The 23,999-nt window shown below is 41.0% G+C and overlaps 2 protein-coding genes across 3 annotated transcripts; both read right to left on the bottom strand.

Annotated features, from left to right (window-relative positions):
* Positions 1 to 5,608: 5,608 nt before the first annotated feature.
* On the bottom strand, positions 5,609 to 14,664 carry LOC146625830 (B-cell receptor CD22-like). Of its 2 annotated transcripts, none has more exons than XM_085362514.1 (8): positions 14,250 to 14,304; positions 13,353 to 13,736; positions 12,737 to 13,042; positions 12,357 to 12,617; positions 6,474 to 6,734; positions 6,188 to 6,275; positions 5,997 to 6,036; positions 5,609 to 5,857 (listed from the first exon to the last, which is right to left on the bottom strand). In XM_085362514.1, the coding sequence occupies exons 1-8, from the start codon at positions 14,290 to 14,292 to the stop codon at positions 5,609 to 5,611; spliced, it is 1,632 nt and encodes a 543-aa protein (XP_085218640.1). In that variant the 5' UTR covers positions 14,293 to 14,304. The 2 variants fall into 2 exon arrangements, with proteins under 2 accessions (XP_085218640.1, XP_085218641.1); XM_085362515.1 differs by lacking the exons at positions 5,609 to 5,857; positions 5,997 to 6,036; positions 6,188 to 6,275; positions 6,474 to 6,734 and adding exons at positions 10,796 to 11,029; positions 11,858 to 11,900; positions 12,046 to 12,121; positions 14,604 to 14,664 and having other exon boundaries at positions 14,250 to 14,309.
* A 5,046-nt stretch (positions 14,665 to 19,710) lies between these two features.
* LOC146625829 (myelin-associated glycoprotein-like) lies at positions 19,711 to 23,504 on the bottom strand. Its single transcript, XM_085362516.1, has 6 exons — positions 23,429 to 23,504; positions 22,937 to 23,320; positions 20,373 to 20,678; positions 20,019 to 20,279; positions 19,867 to 19,948; positions 19,711 to 19,756 (listed from the first exon to the last, which is right to left on the bottom strand). Exons 1-6 carry the CDS (start codon positions 23,502 to 23,504, stop codon positions 19,711 to 19,713), a joined length of 1,155 nt encoding a protein of 384 aa, XP_085218642.1.
* Between the last annotated feature and the right edge of the window lie 495 nt (positions 23,505 to 23,999).

The raw sequence follows: 23,999 nt of genomic DNA, 5'->3' as shown, positions 1-23,999 counted from the left end.
ATTACCGACACTAACAAGCTGATCTACAATACGGCAGCAGTGATCAGTGAGATGCTTGGCTACAAGTTGAACAGCCACAAGGGGCAGTACCCTCCATGGAGAAGGAGGCTAGAGGGCAAGATCAAAGTAGCACGAAGAGAGGTTAGCCAACTAACGGAGTTGCAGAAAGGTGCGACGAATAAGGTGCCTAAGAAATACAGCAAGCTGTCCATACCTGAGGCCTTGGAAACTGCCAAGCAAAGACTCACAGCCTTGGCCAGCCGCTTGAGGAGGTACACCAGAGAGATAGAAGGCAGGAGAATAAACCAGCTGTTCTCCACAGAACCAGCAAAGGTGTACTCTCAGTGGCAAGGGAACAATAAGAGAACAGCACCACCAAGGCTGGAGACGGAGCAATACTGGAAGAGCATATGGGAGAAGGATGCAACCCATAACGGCAATGCTCAGTGGCTAGAGGATCTGAGGGCAGACCACAGCGACCTCCCTGAACAGGGTCCAGTAACCATCACAGTGGCAGATATCCAAGAAAGGGTCTCCAGTATGAAGAGTTGGACAGCACCAGGGCCCGACATGGTTCACGCCTACTGGCTGAAGAAGCTAACTGCACTCCACGAGCGTCTGGCAGCACAAATGAACCAGCTGCTAGTTAACGAGAGACACCCGGAATGGCTAACTGAAGGCCGGACGGTCCTGATCCCCAAGGACCCCAAGAAGGGACCGGTCCCCTCCAACTACCGACCAATAACCTGCCTCAGTACTACATGGAAGCTCCTGTCAGGCATCATATCGGCTAAGATGAACAGGCACATGGGTCAATACATGAGCGGGACACAGAAAGGAATTGGCAAGAATACCAGAGGCGCAAAACACCAGCTACTGGTAGACAGAACAATCAGCCGAGACTGCAAGACCAGACTGACCAACCTGTGCACTGCCTGGATTGATTACAAGAAGGCCTATGACTCAATGCCCCACAGCTGGATACTGGAATGCCTAGAATTGTACAAGATCAATGGGACCCTAAGAGCCTTCATCAGGAACTCAATGGGGATGTGGCGTACAACACTAGAGGCCAACTCCAAGCCCATAGCACAAGTCACCATCAAGTGCGGGATCTACCAAGGAGATGCTCTGTCCCCACTGCTGTTCTGCATAGGCCTGAACCCCCTCAGTGAGATCATTAACAAGACTGGCTACGGATACCGACTACGGAACGGAGCAGTTGTCAGCCACCTCCTGTACATGGATGACATCAAGCTGTATGCCAAGAGTGAACGAGACATCGATTCACTGATCCACACTACCAGGCTATACAGCAATGACATTGGAATGTCGTTCGGACTGGAGAAGTGTAGTCGGATGGTAACAAAGAGAGGGAAGGTAGTCAGAACTGAGGGGATTGAACTACCAGAAGGCAACATTGCAGACATAGAGGACAGTTACAAGTACTTGGGGATCCCGCAGGCGAATGGGAACCATGAAGAGGCCGCTAGAAAAGCTGCAACCACCAAGTACCTGCAGAGGGTCAGGCAAGTCCTGAGGAGTCAGCTGAATGGTAAGAACAAGATCCGGGCCATCAACACGTACGCCCTGCCCGTGATCAGGTACCCTGCTGGGGTAATAGGCTGGCCAAAGGGGGAGATAGAAGCCACTGACATAAAGACAAGAAAGCTCCTTACCATGCATGGAGGGTTTCACCCCAAGTCCAGCACCCTGAGGCTGTACGCTAAGCGGAAGGAAGGGGGCCGGGGACTGGTGAGTGTCAGCACCACAGTCCAGGATGAGACAACGAACATCCAAGAATACATTGGGAAGATGGCCCCAACTGACCGAGTGCTCAGTGAATACCTCAGGCAGCAGAAACCCAAGAAAGAGGAGGGAGACGAGGAACCATCATGGAAGGACAGAGCCCTGCACGGTATGTACCACCGGCAGATAGAGGAGGTGGCTGATATCCAGAAATCCTACCAGTGGCTGGACAAAGCTGGACTGAAAGACAGCACAGAGGCACTAATCATGGCAGCACAAGAACAAGCTCTGAGCACAAGATCCATAGAGGCTGGGGTCTATCACACCAGGCAAGACCCCAGGTGCAGGCTGTGTAAAGATGCCCCAGAGACAATCCAGCACATAACAGCAGGGTGCAAGATGCTAGCAGGCAAGGCATACATGGAACGCCATAACCAAGTGGCCGGCATAGTGTACAGGAACATCTGTGCCGAGTATAACCTGGAAGTCCCGAGGTCAAAATGGGAGATGCCCCCAAGGGTGGTGGAGAATGACCGAGCTAAGATCCTGTGGGACTTCCAGATACAGACGGACAAAATGGTGGTGGCTAACCAACCGGACATAGTGGTGGTAGACAAACAGAAGAAGACGGCCGTAGTGATCGATGTAGCGGTTCCCAATGACAGCAATATCAGGAAGAAGGAACACGAGAAGCTGGAGAAATACCAAGGGCTCAGAGAAGAGCTCGAGAGGATGTGGAGGGTGAAGGTAACGGTGGTCCCCGTGGTAATCGGAGCACTAGGTGCGGTGACTCCCAAGATAGGCGAGTGGCTCCAGCAGATCCCGGGAACAACATCGGAGATCTCTGTCCAGAAGAGCGCAGTCCTGGGAACAGCTAAGATACTGCGCAGGACCCTCAAGCTCCCAGGCCTCTGGTAGAGGACCCGAGCTTGAAGGATAAACCGCCCGCAGGGGCGTGTTGGGTGTTTTATATATATATATGTAACGTGGTATTTTTCAATTATTGTATTTACTAACATCAAGAAGTCACAAGCAAAGGAAGACCACACCATGGTGCATGTTTAAACAAGGAGAGTTTACTGGTCAAAACTATTTATTAAACAAATAAAACACATTTTTTTAACCACCAAAAAATACACGTTCAAAGCAACACAACAGCGGCCCAATATCAGACAAAACTCCACTCTGTAGAGTGGGCAATCATAATGAAGCAGTTGGTTTTATTTTGTGGATTCAAGCTGCTCTTTGTATTTTTGGCCACCAGATGTCACCAGAGAGGACTGTGTTGAAAAGCTTCGAGTAATGAACCGTTTTTCAATACAAGCTTCAGAAAGCTTCATTTGGCCATCACTAGCGACAGGACTTAGTGCCACTCAATCTTTGATTTTATTTATTTTTTGCTGTGTTTTACTTGCATCTACTAGAAAGAGCGTGTGTAGACACAAAACATTATTTTATTTTATATGCTAGAATGTCGTGATTCGGCTGTGTGGCAGGCAGGAAGTGGACCCAAACGCAAGCTCACAGAAGCAGGAATGAACTCAAAACACAGCTTTATTGCTGGAGGGAAACAGCGAAACAAACTGATAAGAAACTACACTGGGAAGCAATACACTAGCACACAGAGAAACACACGGCCATGAATGAGGGAGAATGCGACACTAAACAGAGGGAGACGCGGACATAAATACACAGAGGTTTAACGAGGGAGGTGGGAGCACACGGGGAACACAGCTGACACAGATAATCATAACGAGACAGGGCAGGAGCAACACAACATGACGCATACTGACGGGAGACTGTCAAAGTAAAACAGGAAGTACACAGAGGCGCAGACAGGAGGAGAGAGGGAGCACGGGGAGAGCACAGACATAACGGGCTGGGGAAAACATTAAATGAAACACGAGGGGAAACGAGGGCTCACAGATACACAGAGAGGCACACAGGGGGTAAAAGTCACAAGGGGAAATCAAATAAGGAACAAAATACAAAAATACATGAAACTAAGAATGCTGGGCCAACATGGCCCAGGATCATGACATAGAATATGCAGAAAATGGGTTTAAATGTCTTCAAGTCAAAGACAGTTGCATATAATTACATTTTTTTAAAAGATTAAAACTCATAAAACTATTTTTAAAAAGAGGCTTTCCATTTGATTCAATTTTATATGATAGATTATGCATAAAAAACATAATTGAGGCCGCCTACAGGGAGGAGGTGGATCGTCTGGCTGAGTGGTGCGACAGAAACAACCTGCTGCTTAACACCGAGAAGACCAAGGAGCTCATCGTGGACTACAGGAGGAATGCTGACCCACATCCACCCATCCACATTAAGGGGACGGCTGTGGAGCGTGTGAGCAGCTTCAAGTTCCTGGGAGTCCACATCTCCGAGGATCTCACCTGGACGACCAACTGCTCCAAGCTGGTCAAGAAGGCTCACCAGCGCCTCTTCTTCTTGAGGACTCTGAGGAAGAACCACCTGTCCTCAGACATCCTGGTGAACTTCTATCGCTGCACCATCGAGAGCATCCTGACCAACTGTATAACAGTCTGGTACGGGAACTGCTCTGCCTCGGACCGGAAGGGGTTGCAGAGGGTCGTGAAAACTGCCCAGCGCATCGCCGGAGCACCACTTCCTGCCATAAAAGACATCTACAGGAAGCGGTGTCTGAAAAGGGCTGGGAAAATCATCAAAGACCCCAGTCACCCATCGCATGGACTCTTCACCCTCCTGCCCTCTGGGAGGCGCTACAGGAGCCTCCGGACTAAGACCACCAGGTACCGGAACAGCTTCTTCCCCACAGCTGTCAGACTCCTGAACTCTGCCTCCTGACATCTGACCCACGTTAAACTCATGGACTGAACATACACACACACACACAATGGACAACCGTACCCTCAAACACACAATAATAACATGGACTGAACCACCACTCACAACCACTAGCACTTTATATAGCCTCTGTAGAAACTATCTACACCCTCACTTATCTTAACTGCACTACTGTATAGCTCTGTGTAAATAATCATTCTGTACATTCGATAATCTTTAATCCTACAACTGTTTACAACTTGCATAGTTCCCATTTCTGTATAGCTGTATATCTCAGATTCTGTAAAGTTATTTATTTCATATTCTGTATAGTTTTTCATATTTATATCCTGTTCATATCCTGTACATAGCTTGTACTCACTACAGCCTGTACATACTTATAGTTATAGAATATTCACAACATACTTCATACCGTGTACATTATAACATACCATAATAGACCCATTTCTGTAATATACTCACATATCTATATTATTGCTAATATATGTTGTAATATATCTATATCACTAAAGCACTTCTGGATGGATGCAAACTGCATTTCGTTGCCCTGTACCTGTGCATGTGCAATGACAATAAAGTTGAATTCTATTCTATTCTATTCTATTCTAATTGGCCTGAAAGGTCTGTTGCTTTATTCAGGTTGAGTATATATATTTCTAAAGTAACTAAGCAACTAAATACTTTTGAAAATTAGTAATCAGTAAAATAATGGGGTTACTTTTTGGAGAAGTAATCAGTAATTAGTTACTAATTACTTTTTTCAAGTAACTTGACCAACACTTTACATAAGTACCAGTCACTTTACCGTTCCCTGCTGAACTGCTGCAACTTCTATTTACGCATATTTAATATCATAAGAGATCGAAATCTGAAACCAGCCGTATGGAATTACTACAGGAGGGTGAACATAAAAAAAGCTTTTTTTTACATCACTGAATTGTTCGGCAGTGACTATGACACATTTTCATTTAAAGGCTCCACATTCATATTTCATTCTTTACAGTTTGTAAACGCATACTTCTCATTTTTTCTTCACCTCAGCGTAGAGTTCCTCTTGGCCATGAGCTCTCAGTGTTAAGCTGTTTTCTGGCTTGTTGACTTTCACCTGTGCGTACACTGTATCCTGCTGCTGTCCTCTGTCCTGCACTGAGTCAGAGGATGCTTCAAATGCCAGCTTAGAGAAGCTGACCTCTCCATAATGGATGTTTTCTTCCTCTTTTTCTGTGTTATTTGCTGGCCCTTCAACAACCTGCTCTTCGTGAGGTTGAATCTATGAAATAAGCAAAGTAAAATCTGTGATTTAGACCTATAGAGTCCATTCTTAATCATGTTTTTAGACATTTGAAAGCATGTGACTAGGTGGCTGTTTACAATCATGTAAACAGCTACAGAGTTCAGTATTGTCTTACCCAAGTCTGTTGTTGAGTTTGACGCGTTGACTTTAACCACCTGGACGACATAAGAGGCAATAAAAATTTATCTGTTTATGTTGAATATATGTGTGAGTAGATTTCAGCTTGATGGAAAAAAAACATTTTAAAGTGCAGCTAAAATATCACAGTTAAATATCATGTCTTCTAATGTGATGTCTGATACTTACCAAAGAAAGATTATCAAACAAATGAGTAAGATGATCCCAGAGATTCCTCCAAGAAGTAGGACCAGCATGGAGTGATTGTTCTGCTTTCCTGGTACATGAAAAATAAACTCTGTGTGAGTCGAACAATATATAATAATGTGGAGTTAAAGATACCCTTGTTAAAGTTGTTTTGGTTACATTATCGTCAAGTTTCAGTGCACCAATGTTATTAATAGATCAACAAGGAAAATCTAAAAGATAAATGGGAGAAAAGCATGGCATTAGTGGCTTCAGCCTTTATCTTTACCTCCAACAGTCACATGAATCTCTGCTGATGTCTGATTACCCAGATCATTAGTGGCCACACAGTAATAAACTCCTCCATCTGTTACATTGAAGCTGTAAATCTCTCCTTCAGATACTTTCACAGCTCCATCTCTGCTCTTCTTGAACCAGGTGAAATTGCTGACTGGAGGTTTGGCTCTGCTGGAGCAGGTCAGGTTCACCCAGCTGCCTGCTGACACCAAACCTGATGGACTGATGGATGCTGAGGTGTCTTTAGGAGCATCTGGAGAAAAAAGAATATCCCATAGATCAAACTCTGACTGTCACCACTCACACTGATCAGTGTGCTCACAAGCATTATGATTCCCACAGTCTTCACTATAGTGAAGACACCAACCAGATTTCTGTAATGCAAGAAATTAGAGCAAAGAAAACTTTTTGAAGTAACAGAAGAAATGTTTAATAGTAAATAAGACCATTTAAAACGAATCAAAGTGATGGAAATGTTTACTTTTAAACAACAGTGTAAAGGATGTTGCAGTAAAAAACTTGTATCTTTAATGTTTAAAAGCTGAATTAATGCACTGTGAGAGATGAAGTATAATCTTGATTTTTATCAAATAAAATTCAGTATCTTATAAAGCAAACTTCTTTTTATCCTCTCTCATAAAGTATATCACAAAGAAAACTAGAAAAGAAGGAAAATGGAATTTAGAGGATTCAAGATGGCTGCTAGGGTGCAGACACACAGCTTGGCAGGTCCTCTGCTTTTTCAAAAAAAAAAAAAATCTAAAAAAAACATCTAAAAACCCCTGGATATTGATATCAGCTTGTTTTTTTTATACATTTTTATCTTCTGTAGAGTTCGACATGTCCAAGAAAGCAGGATAATTATACCATTTTCCCAGCCAAATGGAGTCAACATCTTTTGTTCACAAGATTCTTGGATTTTGGTCATGCTAGACCACCCCCAGGTAAACATGAACAATTAAATACACCACAATTGTCCCTGGAGATTCTGAAACTTGTTCTGATGGTACTTTTGGCTGGTGATATAGAACTAAATCCTGGACCTAATTCAAACATTAGTGATTTGGACTGGCTACAGCTAATTAGGCTAGTTAGCCTATGGGCACAGCTGTCTCTGCATTGCTTCCCACCTCAACTAACTGTGCTCCAACCACCGTCCCAGTTAGTAAGGCTACATCTGCAACTAATAGTGTTTACGCCCCTGTTGTCCGGGCCTCCGCTTCTGCTGTTTGGGTTACCACCTCAGCTGCTTGGGAATACGCCTCATTTGCTTGGGTTTCTGCCTCGGCTGCCTGGGCCGCCTCAGTTGCCTGGGTTTCTTCATCAGCTGCCTGGGCCTCCATTTCAGCTGCCTGGGCCGCCATCTCGGCTGCCTGGGCTTCCACCTCAGCTGCCTGGGTTTCAGTCTTGGCTGCCTGGGCCTACACCTCAGCTGCCTGGGCCTCCACGTCAGCTGCTCGGGCCTCCACCTCGGCTGCCTGGGCCTCCACCTCGGCTGCCTGGGCTTCCACCTGCTGTACCCCAACTACAGTCTCCGATAAAGGGTTTCTCATCATTAAATGCTCATAGCATTGTCAACAAAAGGACAAGAAATCCTGCTATTAAAAGTTACAGAGGAACAATGATCTGCAAGACACTAAAAATAAACCAAAGGGGCTTCTATGTGGACACGTTAACATTCGCAGTATGTTACCAAAGCATGAGCAACTGGAACATATTCTAAGCAATTCCAATATTTCTATTTTGGGTATCTCTGAATCTTGGCTCACAAGTTCTTCTCCTGAGTCTGCGGTTGTCTTTCCAGAGTACACAGTATTCAGAAGGGATAGAATTGGAACAAGAGGAGGAGAAATACTTATGTATGTAAAAAACACACCTGGATTGCTCTTTACTTAGTTCACCAATAGATGTTGAAATAGGACATATTTCTGTTAAAATCACTCTTTCCCCAGAAATGTCATTTACGTTGATCTGTTTATATCGCCCTCCTTCCGCAAAGAATATTTTTTATGAACAAGTACAGATATTACTTAAATATCATACTATAAATAATAAGTCTAATGAAATAATTGTAATGGGAGATTTTAATGTCAACTGGGACTGTTAAAAGAACAGAAAAACACTCAAGGACATAATGGAGACTTTAAACTTTACTCAACACATTGAACAACCCACAAGAATAACGAGACACTCTAGAACTAAAATAGATGTGTTTTTCAGCAATAAGCCCGAGCAAATTATTAAATCTTATAATTTTATCACTGGTATTTCAGACCACAATTGTATATTATTTTCTAGAAAACTTTTAAAATCACGGGTTAAGAATCACTTTCATAGTTCATCTAATAGGAGATCCTTTTATGAATTTATACCAAGAAGTCAGCAACAAAAGTAGCAGAAGCATTAGCATCAGCTAACTGGGAGCGTTTATTGTGTAGTGAAGATCCACAATTCTGCAGCAGTCACTTCACTAACACTGTCAAGGATGTTATATCGACATACTCCATTAGAGGTCGACAAAAAATAAAGACATCTAATCTGCCCTGGTTAACTCTCTCAGGCTCAAATTAAGTTTTTGAGAATACCTGCAGTGGTACTTCTGAGTAAAAAAACTCATAAAATATGGATGTGGGGTAATCAGGTTGTTAGCTTTTACTTGTTGCAAATCTGCAACGCCCTTGAGAGGGTTAAACAAAGAGTGGAAGAATCTAATGAAAACAAGAGATCAATTACTAAAGCAGTTCCTGAAAACAGGTCTAACTCTAGATAGACAGAGATTTGCTTCAATGCGGAACAAAGTAACAAGAAGTTTGAGTACAAGCCAAAGCAAATTTTTTTATAAATGTAATTGAAAGAGCCAAAGGTAATGGTAAAATTATCTGGCAACACTTAAATAAATTACTTGGCCATCATTCAAACAAAAGCAAAAATACAATTGAACTTTATGTAAATAACTCTATTGTTAGAGAGCCTCTATCTATTACCATTAACTGAAACACTTTCTTTATTTCATCTGTTAAGGAAATCAGTCAGAGCTTTGACTCAGTCGTATGCTCTGATAGTGTGAATGATGCTGTCAAAATTTGTTCACCATTACTCATATTTCAGACACTGAAGTTGCTAAACTAATTACAGGTTTAAAACAATCTAAAGCACTTGATGTATATGGTATTAACACAAATTTCCTAAAGGAACATATGAATTTGCTTGTACATCCAACAACTCATGTTTTGAATATGTCTTTCGAACACTCCATTGTTCCAACAGATTGGAAAATTGCTGCAGTTACACCAATTTTCAAAGCAGGTGTGAAGACTGATATGGCTAATTATCACCCCATAAGCATACTCCCGGTCATATCTAAAATAGCTGAGAAGTGGGTGGTTAAACTCCTCACTGCTCACCTAGAAAACACCCAACCCTCATTACATCCATTGCAGTTTGGCTTTCGGGCACATCACTCTACAGATACTGCAAATAGTGTCCAGCAGGTGGCAAAAGATCTTACAGCTGCTTTAGCATTAATGCATAGCTGGCTGGAGGACTCATGCCTAATGTTGAACACCTCAAAAACTGTCTGCATGTATTTTTCCAAACACCCCTTAAACTTGAAGCAGTCAAACACATTCCTGCATGGAGTAGAGCTTGAATTACCTCCAGAACTTAAATATCTTGGGGTCATTCTAGACCCAACATTATCCTTCAAGAGTCACATAAATAAAGTGTCCCAGGTACTTAAATTTAATAATCGAAATTTTAATCATATACGTAATAATTTAAAGATGAATGTTGCAAAAACTTCGTCCTGGTCACTTGCTTGTCCAACAACACTTAAAACTATTGAAAACATTTATAAAAAGGAGTTTAAAACTACTTGACAAAAACACGACTTCCCACCACCACTGTCATGTGTTAAAAAAAACATAAATTACTGAACTTCAATAACTTAGTGAAACTTAAAAGAGTGTGTTTAATATATAAAGTCTTACACTCCCTTGCTCCACCACCACTAAAGCAGTTCATTAGGCATAAAGAAAGCTCAGACAGGACCACTCGAGCTACAACCTGAGGAGACTTGAATGCCAAGCCATTAAAGAGAAAATTTGATAACTGTGCATCATCTTCATTTTAGGAACATTAAAAATAAAATATATATGATAAACTTATGATAAATACACAAAAATACACGAAATGATAAAAAATAATAATAAATATTTTACTGGAGATAAACAGCTAATCAAACTTCACTTCAAAGTACCTTTTTAAAAGAAATATTGTATGGAAGTGCTTTTTCACCAACAGACACTTCCACACTCATTTCTTCTGCACTTGAGCGTAGATACACTCTGGGCCATCAGCTGTCTGTGATGGGCTGTCTCTGCTTTGAGTCTTGCACACTTTGACCTGTGAATACACCAAATCCTGCTGCTGTGTGCTCTCCTGCAATCGGTCTAAAGAAGGTCCGGGTCTCTGCTTGGAGAAGTCAATCTGTCCATAATGGATGTCTTCATTTTCTGCTGTTCTGGCTGCTTCTTGGAGAGACAGACTCTGAAATCAAACACACCAAACTTGAGATGTAATGAAGAACTGGGAGAAAACTCTGTTTGACTCAATCAGTGATATAATTTGATACCTTCAGAGTAGCAACTTGATGCTTTGAAAGCAAGTAAAACACAAAAAACAGGACGTTTAATCGCATTTCATGTGAGTGAGGAATCTGCTCCATCTCACCCCATTAGAGCACTTTGTCCTCAGACTGCTGGTTTACTTACTGGGAGGCAGAGTATTCAGCTTTCAGGCCACTCTTCTGTGGAACCAGCTTCCAGTTTGGATGCAGGAGACACACACCCTCTCTACTTTTCTAAGATTTTTAAGATAAGATTTTCTTTTTAATAAAGCCTATAGTTAGGACTGGATCAGTGACCCTGAATCCTCCCTTATTACACTGCAGTTGGTATAGTCTGCTGGATGATTCCCATTATGTTGCTTTTTCACTCACTGTGCGTTTATATGCCACTCTCCATTTAATTATGTTTAATCTCTGTCTCTCTTCCACAGGGTGTCTTTGTCGTGTTTTCCTCCCCTCAACCCAACCAGGTGCAGCAGATGGTGGCCCCTCCCTGAGCCTGGTTCTGCTGGAAGTTTCTTCTGGTTTAAAGGGAGTTTTTCCTTCCTGCTGTCACCAAGTGCTTGCTCATAGGGCCTCATATGATTGTTGGGGTTTTTTGTCTGTTATTGTAGGGTCTTTACCTTACACTATAAAGCTCTTCATGAAGCTGGCTTGGCGTTGTATAAAAAAAATTAAACTGAATTGAAAAGACTGCAGTCACTATTGTGCAGTCATGTTAAAACCACAATAAAGTTCAGTTTTCCCACCTGTGTCTGATCGGAAGCTCCATGTTTGACTGACTTCAGCCGCCTAAAAGGAACAAGACAACTTTTAGCTTAACTGTAGAAGTAAAAGGGAAAAAAAGAAATAATTATATATATATAAACAAAGTGATGAACAAGCTACTCACAATGCTAAAAAAATTATTAAAATAGGTTAAGAAACAGACACTTACCAAATGATGAAAACCAAACAAATAAGTGTGATGATCCCAAGGATCCCTCCAACAGCAGCCCACCACGTATCAGTTCCTAAAGAAACACATGTTGAGTCTTTCTGCTCGGTATACTCAGTGTTCATTCATATATGTCCAGCCTCCTTATTTTACTTTCCCCTGCTGTTTGCACTTGTACTTTGTGAAGATGTTCAACCGTGATGAACAGCTGACTACCTACATTTTTCTGAAAAGATTTATCCCATTCCTGATTATTTTGATCAATCTGTTATGACTAAAGTTAAACACAATGATTAGAATTGAGCCTTTACCTGAAATATTAAGATGAGTCTCTGCTGATGTCTGATTACCCAGATCATTAGTGGCCACACAGTAATAAACTCCTCCATCTGTTACATTGAAGCTGTAAATCTCTCCTTCAGATACTTTCACAGCTCCATCTCTGCTCTTCTTGAACCAGGTGAAGTTGCTGACTGGAGGTTTGGCTCTGCTGGAGCAGGTCAGGTTCACCCAGCTGCCTGCTGACACCAAACCTGATGGACTGATGGATGCTAAGGTGTCTTTAGGAGCATCTGGAGAAAAAGATTAACACATATCCCCATTATTCATTATAAACAGAATAATAAATAATGGGGATCCCATCAATCATGATATGTTGACAGGATCCAACAATAAACTCTGATTTTCTTACATGAAACATTGAGAGTCTCTTCTGTCTCTGCTGTCTTGGTGTCTTTTCCTTGGTTCACAGGATATCTGGCAGAGCAGCTGATCTTCGTTCCATCATGTGTGTCTGACAGAGTGATGTTCTGCTGGATTTTAGTTGTAAAGCTTCCATCTGTGTTTTGCTCTATTTTGTTGGGAGAGTCTTGTTGGAGATTCCAGGTGAGTTGAGGAGGGGAGTGTGGACAGGGAGTGAGAGCTGAGCAGGTTATAGTGACAGACTCCTTCTCCTTCAGATCACCTGGGATTGTAATATTGGGCCTCCAAGGAGAGTCTGTGGTTTCACATCACAAACATATTAGAAATGAAGAGCACACTACACTTTATACATGTTTAAATCTTCAAACTTCATCCTGTGATCTCGTTATCCAAAATTCATAGATAATTTTAGAAATCAGATCCTGAGCAGAGCAAACATTATAAATAAGGAAATATAAACACCATTCAGGCTATTAAGACAATAATTGTGACTGTAACATAGTATATCCTCAACAGACATAGACAGAGAAAAAAAATCTAACAATCAAGAACAAAACTACAAAATTATTGTTTGCTTTAACTATGAAAAAGCAAGAATTCGTTACCTCTGACAGTTATTTGAAGAGGATCACAAGAAGCTGTTGCCTTGAATGGTTCACTCTCTACTCTGAAGAAGTATGTGTCTGTGTATGTGGTGGTTAAATTAGAAAACAGAGTGGTGCAGTCTCTCTGACTCAGGTTCCCAGTAATACTCATTGGATAGATGCTAACTGCTCCATTACTGTTGAAGATCACATTGTTTGGATTTTCGCCAAATCTAGAATCATTTTTAATCCACACTCCAAAGATTTTTCTTGTGCTGATAAATGTCTGTTCGTCTTTGGGTCTGAAGTTACATGGGATTTGCAAACAAGATCCGCTCAGTGCTTCCAGCTTCTTTGGTGCAGTTATGGAGAGTGCTGGTTGTTTTGTACAGTCTGCCAAAGCACCTGTAAATACATTTTATGGATTAAGTTATTCACACATTAATACTGTACTGTAGTCCCACCAAGATTTAAAACATAATCTTTGATTAAATGATTCAATTACATTGATTTTTGTATCTGTGTGTTTATTACACAATCACAGGTTTTAACAGAGCTCATCTAGAGCTGAATTAGACATAAAGGGTTACTGATTATTTCTTTTTCTTTTGTCATGATTCAGTTTTTAAATTAGACATTAAAAGTGTAGTTGATTTAATATACTTTCTTTATTTTTTCTTAAGCTGTAGGTGTTACAAGCTGTAGCTTCAGCCAACACCCTTTCAGTCATTTGACTTCTTCTTCTGTTATCATTTAAATTCTTGTTTTGTAAACAAACCAAAGAGAAATTACCAATTAAAGAATTTCAATTTCAAGTTAGGACAATAACAGTTGGAAAAAGTAGCTGTAGGGTCACTTTTTCTTCCAAATAAAATTCACATTTTAAATGATTTCAATATAAGTGAACAAACGGCTCACCTGAAACAAAGAGGAGAACCGATAACATGCCGACTGTCACCATGTTCACAAACTCCTTCCCTGCATTTTAACAGACAAACACAAAGACATCTGTTTATCTAATCATTCCACACATGAAGTTTTAAAACAGCCCCGACAAAGTTGTTTCACAGAGAACTTCCCCTATTTAACGACATTTTTTTTTCTTAGCAGTGATCTCTCTGAATCTATAATCACACAGTTCATTTAAAACAACAACACAACTAAGTAAAATTTAATACATATTACATTTAAAATTACTTAATGCGTCTTTCATTTAAGTAAAAGAATAAATAATTATTAGTTTTAGAGAGTAACAGTGAAATGTTTCCTTACCAAGTGAACGAGTGATTTCACAACGAAATGAGGGGGTTTTAGCACAGTTACAGTGAACCATGTAGCCTGACTGCTGTTAAAAAGAAGGAAGTTCAGAAGGAGAACATGCTCTTTAAGAAAGTGTCCTAAGGCCAGCCTGCTTGGTTGCAAAGCTGCTACAGGCATGGCATCACATGATGCTCTGACCGAAGCAGAAAAATAGTCACTTATCTGTCCTTCCTGTTAATATCCTCTGATAAAGAAAGTCAAAGATTACAACATCGTTAACGTCTCAAAGTACTTACAAACCATCAAAGAGCTTCTTTACTAACTTGAGTTATTCTAAGGTTTTGTGCTTTTATATTATATATTTAATAACATGAATGAAATTATATCTGTCATGTTTCACTTAGAGTGGATTCAAAGGGGCAAACCAACTCAGTTGTACAAACACGTGAAAAAGTTGATTTATGGTGAATTAAAGAAGAAAAATGGAAACACTTGGTGAGCAAGTGGAACGGGAAGGACCTGAGGAGAAAGGAAGAGGACAAAGACCGGTGATAAGCGCACACACAGTAACGTTAGATTAATGGGAGCAGGCAGCTGGACGTTTGGGAAAGGTGCAGGAAGGTGATGAGGAGAAATCCAGGTAAGCAGGTGAAGCACCAGCGTGAAGGTCCGAAGTGAGGAATCCGTGCCTAACGCTGTTCTCCAGGGGGCGAACGGAGTAAACAGACGAGCGATCTTAGTAGGAGTAGCTGCAGAGGGATGACGAGAAGATGAAGATTACAGCTGGAGATTCCCGGAATGAGCCCATTACCACAGAGCTGAAGCACAGCTGGCACACCGCTGTTCATCACCAGCTTGACGATGCCAAACACCACAAGCTGAACACCCCGAGAACTGCGGCCACACCCACTCACCCACCTAAAGAAAACAGGAAAAGCAAACCCCACCCATCTCGGATCCTTGCAATATCAACAGTAATTATACACACAAGTATTCTGAAGATGTCTGGGCACAAATGATTAAAACTGGTTATAACTGAAAGCTTTAATCTCAACCTCCAGTTTAGGGATGGGTACCGGTATCCGGTGCCATTATGGCACCAGTTCTGACATAAACGGTAGTAACCAGACAGTAACCAGACAGTAACCAGACCGAAAAGCAGCGCACATTTCGGTACTTTATTTTTTTTCCTGAGCATAAGAGTTATAAGTTATAAGATACAATCCAAGTCATAACATTGCTGTAGGGAGCTGCAGATTTGGTTGCAGGTTAACATAGCTGGACTGGCCATCAGGCATACCGGTAGTGATGTGCGGATCGATACTGAAATATCGACTCCTCCGATACCAGTTATTTATGTTCTAGAATCGATTCTCACATTAAAATATCGACATTTGAGTAATTTAGGGTAAATTTGTAGTTTATCATTAACAGGAACACAGTGGAAAGAAACTATATCATTCGGATTGTCTACATTGGAAGGAACTACTTCCTCTTCCGCCTTCCATAGTCATGTGCAAAATACAGCTGTATAAATGTGTCGCAGCACTATGGCGTGCGCACTCACAACAATGGCTGAGCGTAAATGGAGTCATGTGTGGAAGTATTTTACCTCCACAAACAGCCGAGATGTGGTTTGCAATACATGTGGCAAAAAGTGAGGTGTTGTGGCAACAACACTAACCTCGTCAAACACTTCAGAGTAAATCATATCACAGAATATAACGAGCGTATGTTAAGGGGGAACTGAAGAGGAGGAGTGGACAGGGAGAGGTGCTGCTAGGGGGAGATAGACGTCTCTCATGGAGTCCTTTAGTAATCTCATGTCTTGTAATCATGATGAAGTTACAATAAAAGATACAATAAATAAAATACGTTATTGTACAAAGTATCGGTATCGGATCAATATCGTCGATACCACCCTGAATTTAACTTGGTATCAGATCGGAAAGGAAATCAGTGGTATCGCACATCACTACATCCCAAGCATTTGCCCAGTGGGCTGATGACTTTTTTTTTTTTTTTTTGTAACGGCATGAACAATGAGAGGTGGTGCATTGGCCAGATGCTGGCAGATGTGTAAAAATAACTCAGTTGTTTGGTGGTGACTATGGCGGAGCTTCCACAAAGGCCAGCAGGTGGATGAGTGAAAGGGGAGGCAGGAGGAGGAGAGACCCGAGGCGGCCGCCGGTCCGAGTGTCAGGTGAACTGAACTACAGGTAAGAAGTTATGACCTGCAGTCTATCTGGGTCAGATATAAACCAAGTTTAGGTGGAGTTTATTTTCGTTGTGCTGACTTTTTACTGTCAGTTACAATAACACGTACTGTGTACTAGCTAGCATGACGGAGTTTATTTATAGCTGGGTGGGTGCTATGATGTTACTGATAGTGAACTTTATTTTATTCATAAGGTTAGTTAGTAGAGTTGCCAACGGCTCCTTAAAAAATTTAATGGTCCCTCATTCAGAGAAAATATTATGTGTTTCGTGTTGAGCTAAGAAGGGACGCAGTTTGTCCCGAACTTTAGCTACAATGGAAAAAGACACAAAGCTGGTTTTACTCTGTCGTTACGCTGCACAGCTGCCTCTTCTTCTCTCATCCTCTCCCCCTCCCTCTCCTGATCGGCTTTTCTCTCTTGTTTGTTTATCGCCTACTTTGCGCCAGAAAGAGGAAACCAGCGGATGTCGCGCTAAACAACAGCAGCACGTTTAAGCTCGATCAGCTGTTTTTAGAATTTATTTAATATTAATTTCTAGTATCAGCTGATGTTTGCTGGAGCCACAGCTGTAAAGCTGCTGGTCATGATGTCAGTTTGGATATGTGGTGAGAGGGAAACATGAAGATGAAACCAGGAGATGTCCTTACTGAATCATCAGAGCTGAACAGGTGATGGAGAAACAGGTTTACCTTTTAGGTGACATGAATGAGTTGAAGGGAAGTTATGAACTGTTTCTGAGAGACAAATAACACCAGGATCATTTTTTCTATGTAGCTGACAGCTGGTAACTGTGCAGGGGTGGATCTAGCAAAGTTTTGCCAGGGGGCCAGGGGGGCATTAACAGGGAGAGGGGGGCACAAAGAAATACTTTTCTTTCTTATTCTCATTTAAAATGTCTCGCTTTTATTAAATAATTATCTGAATCTTGCGAACAAAGTTTTTATCTGATTTAAAATGCATAGAAATCATACATATACCAACAAGACAGTGTACATCACTGTCACAACAGCGTTTGTTTTCATTCAAAGGCTTTATGGCTTTAATACCTGGTGGGCCGGTCTCTAGTCAAAATGCCCGATTTTCTGTCCCAGTCCAGCCCTGCAGGTTAATACTGGCAGTGTTACCATGCCAGCTGACTGTATGTCATCATCAGCGAGTGTTGTTCTTTATACATCAGTATTACCAAAGTTTATCATAAGGCAGCATAGAAAGTATTTACTTGCTTTCAGGTTTCATTCAAATGTTAGTCTTTTCATTTGTTTCCCCACTTTCTTCCTGTTTCAAAATCAAACACCAGTTTGTGAGAAGATTATCTTCTTTTTTTAATAGGCAGATAAAGTTTTGCATTGGCATTGGCTAATTTGCCAATTGTATGTTAGAAATGTTCGTATTTTAATATTCAAAAATGTTTTTGCCCAAAACATATGTGCACTACATGTCAGTAAAAATACTAACAGTTGGTAGAATTTTTTTTAAACATCATCTGCCAATTATATCTGCCACCCTTTTCCAAATCTGTGCCCCTACCTGGCCCCCCCAACAAAGATTTTCTAGACACGCCACTGCGCAAACCGAGTGCTGGTGGGTTGCCTGTTATCTGGCCCGGAGCAACATCCCCCAAAAACCCGAAGAGTAGAGTCCTGGCCCCTAGCCCTGCCAGTGTAGCAGAAATGATGACGGATGATGATGCAGCAGCAGCCGTTCTTCTCTGAGTGAGTGGCTTAATGTTGTTCGTGCGTAATTTACGTTGAGTAGGCTAACCACGTTATTACATTAATACACGTAAGATGAACTAGCAACTAGCAACTAGGTTTTTGGACAAAGTTTGTGGGTTTTTTTTCCATTGATTAAGCACTGCTTCCAGCCAAGAGTGATACCATATATGCCCCATAGCTGCAGAAAAGGCTAACATTGTTATCTTTTTACAAAAAAAACAGCTAAACATGAGAGGTTTTAGGACAAAGTTTGTGTTTTCTATTCTTTAAGCACCAGTTTGAGCACCGTTTAAGCACCTGCACCGTTTCAAAAGTACCGGTTTGGCACCGGTATCCGATAAAACCTAAACGATACCCATCCCTACTCCAGTTTCCTCTCTTTAAAACTACATGTTGTGAAACACATGCATCCAGTTCACTCACAAAGTGGACCTTTAAAGAGGAAAAAAAGGTTTCAGCAATCAGTCGAAAATCATGAAATCAATAAAGATTGTTTTTATTTTTGAAAGATGACATGGACAAACACAAAGCAGAACAAACACACGACAACCAAAATCATCCAGGTCACAGTCTTTATCCATAAGTTTGCTAATGTCTGGAATTTACTTAATTCATCATTGGTACTATGAAGGTGATAATGTTTCTATGTTGCTATTGTTAAAGCTATAGTAATGAATCTTTTTCTAAATATATATAATTGGCTAGATCAGTTGTTTTCATCAGTGCTTTTGTTTATTATATGAATTTGTCTTTAAGAGTTTCAAGTGTTACATGAAACTCTTAAAGTGTATTCTGTGGTTTTGTGGATGAATCAAACTGATCATAATGGTAGAAAATACAAGTGCATTTACACATCAGTGATATGCTTTTTTTGGGAATTAGGATTCTGCCACCCAGTATTGGGTAATATATATTTCTTTAGCTTTTAAATGCTGCACTGTGGCACTTTTCAAAACCTGTGGCTGCTCGGTATGCTGTGTGCTCTACATTTGGTGAGGACACTAGTATTTACACCTTTCTTCTGTACTACCATTAAAACAACAGAGAATTTTAGAAACTTGTACAAGCTTTCGTTTCTTGCTAACCGTGGCAGTAAATGCAGGGATGTTTTAAGTTTTTACTTCCTTAGGTTATACTTCCTCATGAGACTTGCAGACACTTTAGTTGTTAGACTATAAGCTCTGCTTATCTTTCTGCCTCTGGTTTGTTGGGACGTCTCGATCTAAACCAGCTGAAAGAAAAAGGTGGAAACAAGTTAGAAAGGAGGAAAGCTTCTCATTTGATTTTGGTTACATTATAATTAATGCTGTAACTCATGTAAATACATTTGAAATGCCTCACCACTCAAAGATGACCAGTGTGCTGACAAGTATTATGATTCCCACAGTCTTCATTACAGTCATTTTCCCCCAGTGTTCATCACCTGCAATGCGACAGCACAGTCAACTCCTTGATGGAAAATGACTCCTCACAAATGCAATTCCTGTGTTTACCTTCAAACAGCAGCTGACTGCCTGCTGATATCTGGATGTCCAGATGATTCCCGCAGCTGCAGTAAAACAATTTGTCTCGATCGAGTTTGGTCACCTCAAAGCTGTAAACCTTTGTGTCAGCTTTGATCATCTCCAGTTTATCACCACTGGTCATGAACCAGACATAGCTGTCAACAGGAGGGTTTGCCTGGCAGGAACAGGTTAGAGTCACCATGCTGCCCACTGATACAGGACCAGTGGGACTGATCAGCCTGGGAGGATCTGGAAGAGATTTTGGAGTGAATAAAGGTGCACAAAGAGAGAAGAGGCTCTTTATTAAGGTTTTCTCTAAAAGATAAGGCCTTCAAGTCCTACATGAAACATTGAGAGTTTCTTCTGTCTCTGCTGTCTTGGTGTCTTTTCCTTGGTTCACAGGATATCTGGCAGAGCAGCTGATCTTCTTTCCATCATGTGTGTCTGACAGAGTGATGTTCTGCTGAATTTTAGTTGTAAAGCTTCCATCTGTGTTTTCCTCTATTTTGTTGGGAGAGTCTTGTTGGAGATTCCAGGTGAGTTGAGGAGGGGAGTGTGGACAGGGAGTGAGAGCTGAGCAGGTTATAGTGACAGACTCCTTCTCCTTCAGATCACCTGAGATTGTAATATTGGGCCTCCAAGGAGAATCTGTGGTTTCACAACAGACACATCAAATTAATACAGGTATTATTTGGATTTTAGTACACAAGGCTGATAACCATTCAAATACAGTTGTGTACTTACAAGTGTGTAGTTTTTAAGCTTTGCGCTTTGAGGACTCATTGGCATAGAGGTGTAATCTCATTACATTATTTAATAATAATACATACTTGGGAACAATAATGTCTCAAAAAATAGCATTGTGCTCAGTGGAAAAATAAACCAATTCTGATAAAATTTGAGGAAAAATACTATAAAGCTACTCAGTGATGGTGGTTCAGTTCACGCCACTCTTTCAACTCACCCTGTAAATCTTTGTGATTGGATCTTCAGCAGTGATGATGTTATTGTGCTGACAAAAACTACGTTTTACTCAAGTACTCAAACCACCTTCATTTTCCTGTGGATTTTTTGAAAATACAAACCTATCAATGAGGATCGCCATCTGCATTGATACATCTTATACGCCTAGAATTGAAGCAAATATGTACTTGTGCTCATTCCCTGTGAAAACAATTTAGGCACACTAAAGTAAACCGATTGGTCCCAGATGACAAAGTTTTGCATTTCATATTAAATCTACTCTTAAATATATAATCGAGCTCTCTGGGGACATCTCAGGCCCTCCAAGGTTTGGAGGCCTATCTCCCCCTACCACCACTTCCCCTGCCAGTGGCGGACTCCCTCAGGCATCGGTGCGTTGGTGGTTCTTTGTGTCCGGGGATGGGCGTCCAGGTACACACCGGCTCACTCCTTGGCGGCCGCTTATCGGGGCCTAGAGCCTGGGGCTCGCTTGGGCCTCTCGGCCTGGGGCTCGGTCACTCAGGCACGGCTGGCTGCTGGCGGAGCTCACGGGCGCGTCACTGCAACTCTCCCTGGCTTCTGCTCCGCGGCTGCTGAGTGAGCCCTCATCTGGGACTCTCCTCAGCTCTTTCTGGGACAGTGGCGCGGCTGCCCCTCTGTTGGTCTTTCTTGGTCTCTTGTGTTCTGGGGGCCTCTGGATGTCTGGAGTTTTGATCTCCTCCATACCTGCTTCATGCCCTGGAGGACGGGGCTGTGACCCCCCCCCCCCCCCACACCCTTTAGCAGATCATTACATGAAGGAACCTTTTAAAAAAAAAAAAAAAACAAGCGCGTCCATGCTCACAGGTGTACACACGGGTGATCACACCCACAAACTACACCCTTTTTGGCTCCTACCTCAAAGCACACTGTGTTCTGTTGATCTTATGTGCTGCACAATAATGTTTAATATTTAGTATTTACTGTCATATTCCCATATATCATTGTGATGTTGTTTATTCTATTACTCTTGTTCTCTTCTGCTTGTTTTCTTTTTTCTTTCTCAGCAGGTGATCCAGGTGATTGATATATGCATTTTTTTTCTCTGCCCGTTCTGTTGGTTTTTGTCTTTTGCCCTTCTCCCCCGTCCCTCTTCTCAGCTGTTTCTCCTTCCCTCTTTCTTTCTCCCCTTCTTTCCCTCAGTCAAGTCTGTCCCGTATTCAGCAAGTGAAAATAAAATAAACAATAAAAGGTGAATCAAATGGACCATTACGGCAAGGCTGGGATGGTCCATTTGGTAAAGTAAATCCGTTGGGCATCTTTCTTTGCCTTTAGACAACAATTCTGATGGCAAAAGAGCCAAACGGGACAGGCAAAAGAAAAAAAAAAAAAAATAAATAAATAAATATATATATATATATATATATATATATATATATATATATATATATATATATATATATATATATATATATATATATATATATATATAATCGAGCTTCATTATTGCACCTCACATGCTCTGGAGAAAGTTCTGTGCTGAAACACATGAGTACATTTCTGCTGTCAGTTGTTGACGCTGGAATACAGTCACACCACCACAGTTGTTACTTTTAAACTGCAACCTCTTTTCTACAACTGAGATTTGATGATTATAACATTTCTGGGCTCATTTTAGGGCTGTAAAATGTGGATCATATTTCTTTCCAGCCAATCACGCACATTGGGACAGGGTACAACAAACACAAACACTCTTTGTGAAGTCGAGGTGGTGTCATCTAAATAAATAGACATATGTTCTGGATTTCCACATTTATACCTAGTTCTTTTCTTGGTTATGACTCCAGCACAGCATTTTCCCTCTCTCTACTCTAACTTTCAGCCCTGTGATTTATGATGATGATTTAAAGTTTTCTATAACAATATAAATAATATAATTTGTTATTTATTATAAACTCTCTTACCTCTAACTGTAATTTGAAGATGATCACAGTAAGCTGTCGCCTTGAATGGTTCACTCTCTACTCTGAAGAAGTATGTGTCTGTGTACTTGGTGGATAAATCAGAAAACAGAGTGGTGCAGTCTCTCTGACTCAGGTTCCCAGTAATTCTCATTGGATAGATGCTAACTGCTCCACTACTGTTGTAGATCACATTGTTTGGATCTATTAAAAGTCTACTGTCACTTTTAATCCACACTCCAGCAACTGCTCTTCTCCCATTAAAAGCCTTTTCTGGTTTAGCTCTAAAGTTACATGGGATTTGGAGACAAGATCCACTCAGTGCTTCCATCTGCTCTGGTGTAGTGACGAGTAAAGCTGAATCCTCAGGACAAGCAGCCAGAGCGCCTGTGAATTTAGGAATTTAGTGTCTAGATTAAAATAATGTGGAAAATATTAGCATGCATGCAGATGTTCAAATGTTGGAGTAATGTCTCTGAAATAAAAACAACTCACCTGAAAGAATGAAGATACTCAGTAACATGTTGGTTCTCAACATGTTCACACACAGTGCTGCCATGACACTCATCATCTGACGTTGCAAACACAACTCAGTCAACAGGTCGACAAATTCCTAGCTTTACATATTTTATACATAGTGATATATTCAGGCATTTATATTTATCCACAGGATGAATACCATTGTCACATATAATATGATAATGTGTAAAATCTACTTACCCTGAAAGTCAAACCAACAAGGATCTCTTTTTTGGCTTAAAATGATAAGAAGTAAAAGTATCATACACGCACTTATACACACTCCACCTATCAAAAAGAGAAACAATAAGGTCTTGTAATATTTCTGCAAATGTGTAGCAACTTTGGGATTTCAGCTGCCAAAGGGAAATAATGAAAGAACGAATTTCCCTTTGTAAAATAAAAACCCATTTTGGGACTCAGTATGATGACCTGAAAGAATGTAATTCTGCATTAAAGCAATCAAAAAATCACAAAGCAGTCTTATAAGCTGTGCCTTCTTTATGTAGGGCACAATACATACATTTAAAAAAACAACAACTTTGTT

Source organism: Diplotaxodon limnothrissa, linkage group LG9, assembly GCF_057381915.1.
Source record: "Diplotaxodon limnothrissa isolate DT_005_m linkage group LG9, D_limnothrissa_male_GT1.1, whole genome shotgun sequence".
Taxonomy (NCBI): Eukaryota; Metazoa; Chordata; class Actinopteri; order Cichliformes; family Cichlidae; genus Diplotaxodon; species Diplotaxodon limnothrissa.
This window is presented reverse-complemented; position numbering and strand designations above follow the sequence as displayed.

What these genes read in the sequence shown, in the direction of transcription:
- LOC146625830 (XM_085362514.1), bottom strand. Translation starts at nt 14,292, where the DNA reads ATGGTGACAGTCGGCATGTTATCGGTTCTCCTCTTTGTTTCAG. An exon ending in GATTCATGTGACTGTTGGAG is followed by an intron (nt 6,276 to 6,473) that starts GTAAAGATAAAG and finishes TTCATGTACCAG; the next exon opens with GAAAGCAGAACAATCACTCC. An exon ending in AAACTCAACAACAGACTTGG is followed by an intron (nt 5,858 to 5,996) that starts GTAAGACAATAC and finishes CTTATTTCATAG; the next exon opens with ATTCAACCTCACGAAGAGCA.
- LOC146625829 (XM_085362516.1), bottom strand. Translation starts at nt 23,504, where the DNA reads ATGATGAGTGTCATGGCAGCACTGTGTGTGAACATGTTGAGAACCAAC. An exon ending in AGAAACTCTCAATGTTTCAT is followed by an intron (nt 20,280 to 20,372) that starts GTAGGACTTGAA and finishes AATCTCTTCCAG; the next exon opens with ATCCTCCCAGGCTGATCAGT. An exon ending in ACACTGGTCATCTTTGAGTG is followed by an intron (nt 19,757 to 19,866) that starts GTGAGGCATTTC and finishes TTTTTCTTTCAG; the next exon opens with CTGGTTTAGATCGAGACGTC.